Consider the following 12,792-nt stretch of genomic DNA (forward strand, 5'->3'; position numbering starts at 1 on the left):
GCAGAGGTGGCTCTTGTGAGAAGCTGTCAGAAGTTTCCCTTATGTTTGACAGAACTTGACTCATGAGCTCTTTGCTGTGTTTTCTCTCCCCTGCTCAGCTGAGGGTGGGAGTGGCAGAGTGGTTTTGGTGGGCACCCGGCATCCAGCCAGGATCAACCCACCCCAGCAAGAGCAGCTCCCAGTGCTATTAACACAGCTGGTCTGTAACCACATCTCAAAGCAGCTATGAAAAAGCTTGCAGGATCACAGTAGTGATTTTCTAGCATATAAAACTGTTATATAGCCATTACTGGACTTTTCCTGTGTGGTTTGAGAAACTGTGTGGGAGACAGGTTACAGATACATCCCCTATGGCCACCTCCACTCTGCAAATACCAGTCAGGACAAGCAGAGATGGCCCAGCTACAGTGGGAGAGCAACACCTTAGTCACACAATCTGTGGTGATTTTTTCCTGTCTGCACAGTGAATGGGGCAGGTTGGTGGTGTTTACAAGTACCAATAAATGTGTGTTCCCTGAACAGCAAGGAGTTGTGAGCTTAGACAATGGGATCACACAACAAACAAAATTAGAGTGCCAACTTGTTGAGTTAAACCTATTGATAGCCACTTAAGGTGCACCCACCTGCACCATTCCTGCACTGTGGCTTTACCATTAAATGTTTGCTGATAATCAATTTACAAATGCCATTTCCAAGTCACACTGTACTATTAACAATAGCAGGGAAGAACTCTCTCTCACAATGTCATGCTCAGACCACAGTCAGGCCTTTCCATTTGACTGAGGCCACTTTTGCCTGCAGGAGCCCCCATTCTTCTGGAAATATCCCAAAAAACCTCAAAGATTAGTTTAATTTAGCTCTACCAGCAGCCACATTTCTCAAGCTCAAAGGAACAGCTGTAGAGAGGCCACTGCATCATACATTTTGAAAAATAAGGACTGGATGAATTTGTGTTTTGCCTTTGATAGACTCATCACTTGCTGAGCTAACAGTAAAATTATTTTTCCTATTAGTACTATAGTTACATCTGACAAGTAAGTGTTTTGGACTTCATGCTATGTCTGACTCAAAGAACCCATGGCTCTGTAGCAAACTTAACCTGACATTTTAGTTCAATATTTAACAACTGTTCTGTCTGGAGAGCTCCAAATCATTCATCATTATCTCATTCAAAGTGACAGCACATCAGAAGGGGTGCTACTCATGCCTGTTGTGCCCCTTTATTAGCAAGACCTACATAAGAGAATAATTGCAGATTATGAGTTTACTGCAATGCTCCCTACCCTTTCTGCACTAATACCCATGGAACTACAGCAGATAAAAAAAGATCACAAGAACTTATAACTGTCTTTTCTGTTTAGCTTCTCTTTCTACTCTTCTATACCCTGGAAAAGGACACCAGAAATTATTTACTACTTGATGAACATTTCTCAGGAACTCTTCAAAGTACATTGGCTAAACAGCAGCTTCCCAAGTGGTGGAATTTAATTCTCTTCCTTGATCTCATTTAATTTATGTACTTCTAAAACAATTTTTTTCAGATTTACGCACACATACGCACTTTCAACTGTCCCATACCGAACACTAATTCCCTGGTCATTCAGGAGGTCAAGCAAAACAGAGCTCATGTGGCAGCATCTTTCAGGATAGAGCATAAGCTAGGACTTCTACCTAGGTGCTAGTTTTCATCAAACTTATAGGATTTATAGGACTTATTTATAGGATTTATGGGATCAAAATATCTACATCTCTTTTTTGTTTGTTTTTGCACACTAGGCAATAAAGTCAAAATTATGAAGACACAGCCAGAAAAGAATAAATATAGGAATGGATGATATGACCATAGTCTCATTTCCTCTGCAAATCAGGATAAAAAAAGAACACAAATACACGCATGAACTGAAATTCTTAGCATTAGAGATACTAAGGAAAGTTTTGTAAGGAAAATGAAAATATTCCTAGAAAGTTAATATCTAGTACTAGTGGATTTCTCAGAGAATGAAAGCTGTGTTAAAAGATTCAGAAAAAAATGGCATAAGTAGATTTTTTTGCTCCAAAGCAAAAAAACCATCCAAACAAAAAAAAAAAAAAGCCCAAAACTCTACCCAATGGCAACTTAATGACTGCTTTAGTTTAGTTTTATAAGCATTACATTAAGGAGGTAAACGCATGTCAAAGAATAGATGGGCAATAATATCTGTAAGGGAAACTGCAGCTGAACAAAACTATGGTTTCTTCCAGGTCTGATAAAATCTCTGATCTTCAAGCTGTTACCCATCTCTGTGTTGAGCTTTCCATACAAATACTGAAAATTTGCATCAAGTTCAGGTTTTTTCCTCCCAAACATCCCGTCCTCAGTCTCCTGTACAGCAGTAAGAGGCTCTGAGGAGCCTACTCTCCCCACAGAGAATCCCACTGTTCTCCTGATGGGAAGAAAGCGTTTAACTAAATTGCCAGTGGGATTTATTTTTAATGTAGAAACAGTTGCAGTGGTGTAATCCAAAAGACAGAGATGGTAATCTGTCTAATTTGTGCAGAGTAATTAATAGCATAACAACACACTGTCAAAACAGGGCAATAAAAAAGTATCAAGAGCAGGTTTCCCTTTTGACTGGTTGTATTATTTTATCAAAAACTGAATGTAGATTTTAGATACACTGCAGGGGAAAGAAAAGAATAAATTCAATTCAGATCTTATAGTCTGGCAAAGGAAACATGAAACCACTCCAGAAGGTTTCTGGAAGAAAAAGATGGAGTTTGAAAAAGATGATGATACTTTTGCTATCTGGACCTCAACATTTGGCATTGGAGAGGGAGGGCATTATAAAATTATGTTACCACAGATGAATAACATGTTAAGTCCTCTAAAGTCTTAATTGATATTTTTCTTTGGCTATGGTCTGAGTTCTCACCATGTACACCTGGAGCAGTAACCTATCTTAAAAAATCTATTTTCAATATTTCAGATAGTAAAAACTTACTAAATATTTTAAATCTCTTTCTGTTCAGTAGCCTACCTTATATTTAGATCAATGGCATATTGCTACTGTTTTATAGTAGCACGTCTTGTTTACCTGAAGATGCTACCTGAACTCTGCTCATCTCTCAAAACTAAAATGTGATTTGCTAGGAAAATCAACCCAAAATTTGGCACCCACTGACATTGTTCAGAATCCACAGATAGTTTTGAAATGGCTGTAAAAACAGCAGAATGACAAATAGTCACTGATACTTTTTTTGAGTTGGATTTTTTTTTTTTGTCTTTTTCTTTGCACATGTCGAAAAACTGTTATTCACCTCATGGCACCTGAGTCAAGATCAGCTCTGGTGAAGAGGATAATAAATGACTCCCTAGGTAGAAGCAAATTTATCAGTAATCTAGTGGACTGACAGTTGGGTAATCCACAGTAGGGGCCTTCTCTTGAATAACACTGTCAGCAAGTTCATGGAAGTCTCCTGTTTCATTCAGTAATGCAACACTGACAGAGCAGAAACTTAAGTAATTCTACTGCTATTAGTGTTGCTGACCTTCCTCAGATTGCTCGACTGGAGGGTTAAAAAAAAAAAAAGAAAAAAAAGAAAAGAAGAAAAAAAGTGATGTTGAATCACTAAAGAGCTGTGAGTATCGGGAAATACCCAGGCCACAAGGCTTCACATTTCTGTAGGTGTGTTTTCCCATTAGAGCAAGATTGTCTTATTGAGAAAGGAAAAATTTCTTACAAAGCTTTCTTGTGCTTCAGCTAAATATATAACCTCAGAATTCACACTCCACCCACACTCATCCATTACTGCCATAAGAACATCCATACTTTTTAATAGTAAATTTCATAGGTTTTAAAAAAATACACTGTAGCATTCAGGGACACCAGTTATTTCACAGACCTGAAATAGCAATTTAAGAGTATCAAAACAAATCTATTCTGTACAAGCATAGTAAATAGTTTAGAAAAGACAAGTTATGGATCACTATCACGCAACCAACCTCTCTCGTACAAACACACAAAAAAGGAGAAAGTAAAGGATGTATAGAACAAAAAGTTTGCATTGACCTGATTTGTCAGAGATGCTGGCTGCGACTGGCGCGGTGGAGCAGCCCGTGTTAACCTTTGCGCTGTCCTTGGAAGAACCAGCTTTGGGCTTGTTCTTCGTTGCCTCTAGAGCTTTGACCTTCTTGGCATGTTTACTTCCTTTGTAGTGGGCCTCGGCCTGGCTCTACAAAGGAGAACAAATCAGGCTCACTTCTTTTTGCACTTGTATATAATACAGGGGATGACAAGGCAGAAAAGTGACACTTTCAATAGTAGGCACCATATTATTCCACCTAAAAATTTTTAATAACTTTATACTAACACTTTTCATGGATGTAAGTTCTTATATATTAAAATGACAGGATTTTAATGAATATTGCATGTTTTCAGCAACTTGGAAAAAGAGGCTTCAAGATTACATAAAGCTCTGTCACTCCTAATGTAATTCTTTACTTCTATGGCTCTTAAAGATTTAATGGACTATACAAATGTAAACACATCCAATTCAGAAAGATGCTACTCAATTTTCATGTGGTGTTCCCTAATCTTTATTACTTGCAGTTAGAAAGATGTACTGTGCTGAAACATGATTAATAATCCATTTTTCCTTCTGTTTGATCTAATACAGATGTCATAAAATACTTTCACCTTCATACTAACAGCAACTGAGACAACTGAAAAAATATTACTTCACTAATAGATGAAAAAAATAAGAGTTAACATGAGGAAACACCATACCTGTAAACTTCAGTAGACCGAAGTACAACATAGAAAACTAAATACCCGCCAGTCTTTACTGCTTTAAAAATTGCCTTGAATGCTATTTTTTAAATGCTAAGAAAATTGGAACCTGTATGACTGGAGAAGAGGAGCTTTTTAAAATTATTATTATTATTTATTTTGTCTTAATCTGCCCAAACAGAATAGTATAAATATCTACTGAAATGTTTACTTCACCTTTGCCTTAAAACTAGCTTCAGAAACTAGGTCAGTGTTTTTGAAGTTGCACAGCTAAAGCTAGGCACATAAATATCTGAAATATCTGCCCATTTTTTTCAGTGATATTGAGTCCTCTTCAATAGTACCATATACAAGGCAAATCTCTTCATTGTTCCTGACTCTATATAATCAAATGCCTGACAAATCAGGCCACTTTGTTAGAAGCAAAACTAAGGAATTACATACTTAATACAAACTCCAAAGCCTGGAAATTTCAGCTAAGGAGTTTAAGTGTTTTTCCTGACTTCTTAATAAATTAATTTACCAAATAATGGGCAAGAAAAAAGTCCTCTCCAAACCAGTCTGTTTTCATTACATTGTACTATTCAGCAATAGCATTGCATTATTAATATTTCCAAACACAATTTTAAAACATTATTTCAGGCATACCACTAGGTGCCTCTACTGAAGGTTACATATTAACCAAAGAAGTTAATATTGTTGTTTACTTCAAATTAAAACACTTAGAGAAAGCATGCTTCTTCTAAGCACATCTTGGCACCTGGCATAAAAAACATCAGTGCAAGTAAACTTTCACTGTGTTCATGCAAATCCACATTCATTCTCTCTTGTCAATCAATTATCTACTACTTTATTTAGTTTGCTGTGTTAAATGAAGCGAGCCATGAAACAAGTCACATGCTTTTTATAAAGAGCAACTATAATATCTAAGATATTAAATATCTTGAACTCCATAAAGAGTGCTGCCATAATGAAGAAAATTGTTTTAAGACCAGCAGAAATGGGCATTACAATACAGTCACCTCGGGACAGCATGTAATAACAGCTTTATCATATGGTAGAGTAGAAGTGAAGAGGAGAAACAGCTGGAGTGGGCAAGAGAACAGACAGCATGTTGGAGTCCTCACACAAGTAACTGGCACCATTAAACTGATGGAGAATTGTTGCTAAAATAGAGAAATGAAGTTCTTACACACCAGAACTTCTTAAGTGATTTTACAGCCCATGAAACAGTGCTTTGCATCTCAGGACAGTTGTTGTGGGTGCATCTTTCCTTTCACAGGAGATTTTAGTAAGCAAGCATTCAGTAAAAAAGGCTGCTAGATTAGTTTTATTTTGAATTCCTCTGAAAGTGAGATGTCTTTTAAAAACTTTATTATAAAAACACCAAAGAGTTTACTCACCAATTGCTATTAAAATATTTCTTGATTTTAAAACCTTTGAAATATTAACACGCATACAAACACAATTTAAGGATTATAAAGAAACAACTAACGAGCTATACCACTAGTACTATGTGCACTACTTAAAGGGACACTTGTCAACTTCTGGGTTGGATCTGTCCAGTTCTGAATGGAGGCAGAGGAGCACAATCCTGCTTTTGCCCTGCTGTGCCAATGTGCCTTATGAGGCACAGGAGTCCCATCCTGTCTCTCTCCACCTTTGCTGGGTTTTTTCCCATTTCTCTTAAGCTTTGCAGTTGTGACATGATGCACCAGAACAGTGTTTTCCAATAAACTGTTCACACATTGCAGTGTACAAAAAATGGAGCTAAAAATTGGGGTGAATGGATACCCTTTCCATTCCAATACTTTTAAATTTAATAATAGCAAGTAGAAGATTGTCTACTCAAGCATCCTCAAGTTGATGATGTCCCTTTAAATATTTGAACTCTATACTCCGCGCATATGTGTGCTGTTGATAGGATCATATGTTGCCTGAGGCCAAAGCTATGACATAAGAGACATAAATGCACTCAAGAGAAAGACTTAGTAAGTCAATTGCTTGATAATAAGCCTTTCTGCTGATATTTGCAATAATAGTGCCTGCAATATCAGTAATAACCTACTACAGTTTTTGATTCCCTTCATTCAATCCTCATATAGTGTACATGAGACCTGTTGAGAACAAACAAGCCCAGGCAGAATTAAAATTAAGATTGCCATAACAACAAGCAAAGCTTCATGGAAACATGGTGAATGGACTAATTTTTAAGCTTTCCAGTTATCATAAAATATCAAATTCACAGCTTTATATGTACATTATAAGGCCGAAAAGTATTGCTGTGACCCATCTAAGCAAGGGTTTGGAAATGCCATCCTTCTTCAACACTGTTCAAAGTAGGGGGCAGGTGGGATTCTCCAGGTTGGACGTTAAAGTAGTTAGGGGATGCAAAAATCTACCTTTAAAAAATTGTTTCAGTGCCTCATTTTGTCAGTTAAGTAGATAACTATTTGTTTCTGCATTGACTTTGCCAAGTTTCAGGGGCTGGATACTGTTAAACCTTTGGTTTTTTAGACTTTCTCAACTCATCTCTGTTCTGTGAATAGAAACACAGATACTCTTTCCAAGCATGAAGTTAGAGGAGCATTCCTTAAAGTATGGAAGCAATCTTTCCTAATCACATAAGCACTATTTTCTAGTCCTTTCAGATACACTTGAAGTTCAGAGTTTGCTTTTTTGCACTGTGGGATAAATAATTTGATTCAGCTGCCTTTTGGTAACTGAAATGCTGTATTACCATGTTACATGAACCTTTTTTCTGGAGTTTTCTGGAGTCATAGCAAGCAAAAGGAAAAAGGGCAGCTGAGGCAATCTGAAATTGGAACTCAAGTTCTGATTATTACTGATACCAATTATTGTGATTATTAATCTCCTGATCATTAATAACTCTAATTTTATAAAATATTTGTAAAAGTACCATATTCAAGGCAAATGTATTTGTTCCCAGTCTCACTTAAATCTTGCCTATGACACAAATACAGCATTAGAGCAGAAGCTATGAGCTTTGCATATCCTTGTACTACTAGATTTATCTTTGAAATAAGCCATGATGTATACAATTTTCATTTTTAGTTAAGGCAAGAAGCTGAAAATTTGTTTTCATTTGCTCTGGTAATCCATAGGAAGTTGTGTACACATAGGGTTCAAAATAAATGTGCATAAAAGAAAGACACTTTACCAATTTTAATATAAACAGTTACGAAAATACAAAGTTAACTTAAGAGTAAATATTTTTGTGATACAATATTTTAAATGGATATTGAAGGTACTTTTTGATCATCATTAAGTACAACTAATTAATGCAAATTGTTTATCAGCAAAGCAATATTTAAGACAATAAAAAAAAATAGGAAAAACCAAAATAAAAATATCTGTAAAGTAAAAATATCTTTCTATACTCCTATATTATAATGATTTTAATTGCAAAATACTTTATTCCAGTGTAAACAGCTGCATTTACTGTAGGGATTAATTCATTCAACAGTAAAATAATTTATCTGTGCCACAATTCAACATCATTTAAATATTTATTTTTCATTTCAAAAATATTATGTTACATCTATTGCTTACATAGCTGGTATTAAACCTCACCTTTGAATTATCATTATAAACATTTTGAAATTGGATGCATAATAGGTTAGAAGGACACTTTTTGAGAAAGTGGAATAAGAAAATATTTCTATGAAAGAACTCCTTAACTGAACGGAAAGTTTAAATTTTAATTGACTCTAAAACTGACTGATCTACTAGCTTGATATATATATATATATATATATATATATATATATATATACACACACTTCTTTATAACATTTTAAAAAATAACCTGCCTTACTACTGGCTAGTAAGGTTTAATGAACAAGAAAATCTTTAAGCTGCCATAAACATGACATTATGAATCAGAATGTAAAAAAAAACCTTTGTACTGACAGGCCAAATTCCAAAACAGTGTTTATGCATTTGTCTGGCATTATTTTTTGATCAATGGGATGCATATTTTATAACAGTAAAAAAATACGTCTACATATTTTTAAGACCATGGCTTAGTGACTAGTTGTATTTTAAATTAAGTTGCAAATAATTAAGAATATAATTGACAGACAAATAACCGTGTAATTTTCCCCATAATTTTTCTAATTTATACACCTTAAAATTTATACACCTTAGTTCAATCCACAAAATTTTAGTACAAATTAAATACCTCTAACCAATCAACTTTAGGAATGTTTTAATTTTTTGAGAAAGTCCCTATGTCATAAGGATTAATAACTTGGCTGTAAGAAAGGATAGATTTTTCTGCTTTAAAAATGATCCAAATGCAATATTTTATTTAAAATTGCTACTTGTAACTAAAAATTATTAAATTTGAAATCCAAGCAGGATGTTAAACTGCATGACTACATACAATACATATAAAATAGCCTTATATATTAGACAGCATTTAATAAAAATCAACAATTTAAATTATCTTCTACATGTAAACATGCTTCTGAAATTGAATGTCAATGATATTAGCCTATTTTAGGGCTTAAAACAACTTCAGTAGTTTTATTTTGCAGAAAGTTAAAAATGTTTATAGATCTGCATATATTGAAAAGATTTAGATGTCCAGGAAACAGGTAGAACATATGGATTCATTGACAGCAGTATTACCTTTAAAAAACCTCTGAACTACAGGCAAGACTGTCGCACAAAAGCTATCAGAATATTCCCCATCAGAAGCAGTGACTGACAGTGTATTTGAAATCCACAGGATTCATTTTGACAGTCCTCTAGTGACTGAGTTTTAGAATCTACTTGTGATGTGAATGACTAATTGACTGAATTTATTGCTCCAAAAAGAAACATTAACCTGATGGAAGGCTTGAGTGAGTCTAAAGGTTCAGTGCATATGTGTGTGAGATCAAGATTTTTTTTTTATAGGCTTATTCAAGAGCAGCTAAAATAGACCTTCGTTAGGTCTTCATGGAAATAAGACAATTGTACCATCAACTCAGTCTGAATGCTTGAACCTGCTACCACATAATCCAGTCTGGCTATTAACATATATAATTAAATATGTGTAGATCTGCATGGACAGAAAGAAGGAGAAATGCAGAAGTAAAGGGAGGCTCTGAAGCACCCACATGGGAAATGCTGGCTCACACCTTGAGCACGCGATATTAGGTGAGTGCCACAACGAAATGGAACTGAGAAAGGTGGCTCACAGCTCCTATTTCTTCTCCCTTGCTACTGCACCTTCTTAAAGCAGGAATTCAACCTTGGGTGGGAAATGCTCCCAACAGCAATTCTAATTCTAACAGCTGCCCAGTCAAGTGGCGCAGTCACTATCCCTGAAACTGTCTAAAAACCACCTGGGGTGGCACTTGGGGATAGGGTTTAGTGGTGAACACGGTGGTGGCTGGACTTGATTAACTGAGAGGTCTTTGCCACCCTCCTGTCTCAAATCCTCTGTTTATTTGGTGTCGATACAATTGGTAATTTCTAATGAAAAATCTTTTGTTGAAAAATACCGCAAAGCCTTTGCCAGTAACAGTTCAACCACGGAAAATTAAACAACTGAAAGTCTAAACAGATATATAATAATTCTGAAAACTTGCATTCTGTTATGGAGTACTTATAAAGACGAGTTTTTTCCTGCATATCACAAAAAAATTTTACATGAATTCAAGCTAAAAAAAATAAATATCCTAAATATAGTCATAACTTATATTGTAGAAAGAACGCCTCCCAACACCTGTGTTCCTGCCCACTTTTAAATATCAAGTTGATTACAATGGCAGTGGTCCTGGTAGAGAAGGAAACTAACTGCAAGACAGGAGCAGAGAGGTATTTATGTTTGTAAAATATTGTTATTTTAATTCACAGCAGACCCTAAACTAGAAAGCTCTCTTAATGGTAAGATGTCTACAAAATGTTTGATCATTTAGTTTATCTGTTAGAACCATTCTGTAAGAGTATGCATATTTATTTGAGTACATAAATAATGAAGAAGTTAGACTAGAATCATAACTCTAATAAAAATTACATAATAAATTAGGAAGTAGTGTTGAAAAATACAGTTTTATCTCATTTGTCGTTAATAATAGATGTAATTGAAGAAATCTGCAAACCTGGCATATTCATACATTTTTTACACCAAAGCTATGCATTAGTTTATCAGTTCCATCCATACAGATTTCTAACACCTAATTTCTCAAAATAGTGAGGTAGATTATTATTGAAAAGAGCATAGAAAAACCAAGGAGCTGTGAAAATACCAGCCATGTCATAAAAAGTCAACTCATATTTAAAATATCTCACTAAACTTAGTTAAAAGCTCCATTAAATAGCTGTTACTTGAACAGAACTTCCATCATGTTATAACTCTGTACCCTATAATCATGCAGTATTTCTGTCATGTTGGAGCTAACAACTTCCATCATTTTGTCAGTTCTGTCTACAAAACAGAAAATTACCTTCACAAGTTCCTGAGATTTATGCTTTTAATTACCTCCTATCTGCTTCACTACCTTCCATACCCAAAGAATCAATACAGTCTTATAAATAAGAAAAATGTAAAATGTTTGACAGAAGACAATGACAGTTCTGTACATTTTTATGTGATGCTATTGATTATTTTGTTTATTATCCTTTTGACAGCATGAATGATTTATTTAAATCTGTAAAGTCAACTTTTGCTAATGCCTGCCTAAACTTAAAACATTTGCCTTCTGGCTTTTTTAGAAAGATGAGCACGATCATCATATCATCTTTATTAGCTTTAAATGCATTTAACAATAAGATGACCTTCATTGTCTCTTAATACCAATTTATTAGATCTGCTTTTCTGCTTTGCCTCAAGGTGTTTCCTCCTGATTCCTGAGTCATCTCTTGATTTTTGAGATGACACCAAAATCAGGGCTGACTTGCAGTCATTACCCACACAGCAACACACTGTGCAAGCTCAAGTTTATTTTCAATCCAATTACACCCTATGAACAAGAGAGTACCTACTAGGCTGTACCACAGCCAAAGACATTTCTATAAGAAACAAAGCGTGCAGAGGGAAGCAGACATTTTTGCTTATTTTAGGCATGATCAACAGATGACAAAAATCTGTTTACAAAAATGACCCCTCCAAACAAAAATCAGAACAATAACACACGTACTGCCTGGCATCGTGCATTTGCAAGTTTGGATATAGAGAAGCCTGGTTGCTGGAAAAAGTTATTAGATTAGAACTGGCATTACTGTATAGCACCTAAGCTTCTAAAGGTCTGTGGGCTATCACAGAATCCTTTGGGTTGGAAAGGGCCTTTGAGAGCACGTTCAAATGTTAACTCAGCACTGCCATGTTCACCACTAAAACATGTCCCTACACATCCTTTAAATACCTCCATGGGATGGTGACTCCACCACTTCCCTGGACAGTCTGTTCCAATGTTTGACAACTTAGTTTTGATGGAGAAATTTCTCCTAATATCCAATCTAAGCCTTCCCTGGACCAACTTGAAGCAGTTTTTTCTCATCCTATCACTTGTTTCTTGGAAAAGAGACTGACTGCCTTTCAGGTAGGCATAGAAAGTGATAAGGTAACCCCTGAGACTCCTTTTCTCCAGGCTAAACAACCCTAACAACCTCAAGAATAAACAATAAAATAAAATAATGAGGGAGAAGAGCAGAGAAACTACTTGAACACAAGGTAATGATTCAGATAAGGAGAAAAGAACAATTCTGCAGAAACCAAACAAATATCCTTCCAACTACAACTCACTTTTGCCGTATGGCTGCAAGCTACAGTGTCAGATGCCATAATAGAATAGTCATCTTGGGACCAAAGCTTCACAGCTGCTGGAGACTTATTGCCACACACCAGTTTAGGAAATAGACAAATTTGACCAAAATAAAGCTAAAAATTAAAAAAAAAAAAGGACAGACAGAGGGTGAAGGTCTGTAAGTATGAGTCAAATACTATAATTTCTTTTTTTGGAAGAGTACAGACATATCAAGTTAAGACTAGATAAAATTAAGAATTTGT

General features: G+C 35.3%; 1 protein-coding gene across 9 annotated transcripts in view; it reads right to left on the bottom strand.

The window, feature by feature from the left end:
- The window catches only part of ZNF385B (zinc finger protein 385B), a 148,880-nt gene that overhangs the window by 19,052 nt on the left and 117,036 nt on the right, over positions 1–12,792 (bottom strand). For all 9 annotated transcript variants that reach the window (XM_063162244.1, XM_063162251.1, XM_063162249.1 and 6 more), the window contains one exon: positions 4,050–4,212. In XM_063162244.1, coding sequence (XP_063018314.1) covers positions 4,050–4,212 — 163 coding nt within the window. The remainder of the gene's footprint in view (positions 1–4,049; positions 4,213–12,792) is intronic.

The sequence above is a fragment of the Melospiza melodia genome, chromosome 8, assembly GCF_035770615.1.
Source record: "Melospiza melodia melodia isolate bMelMel2 chromosome 8, bMelMel2.pri, whole genome shotgun sequence".
Classification (NCBI taxonomy): Eukaryota; Metazoa; Chordata; class Aves; order Passeriformes; family Passerellidae; genus Melospiza; species Melospiza melodia.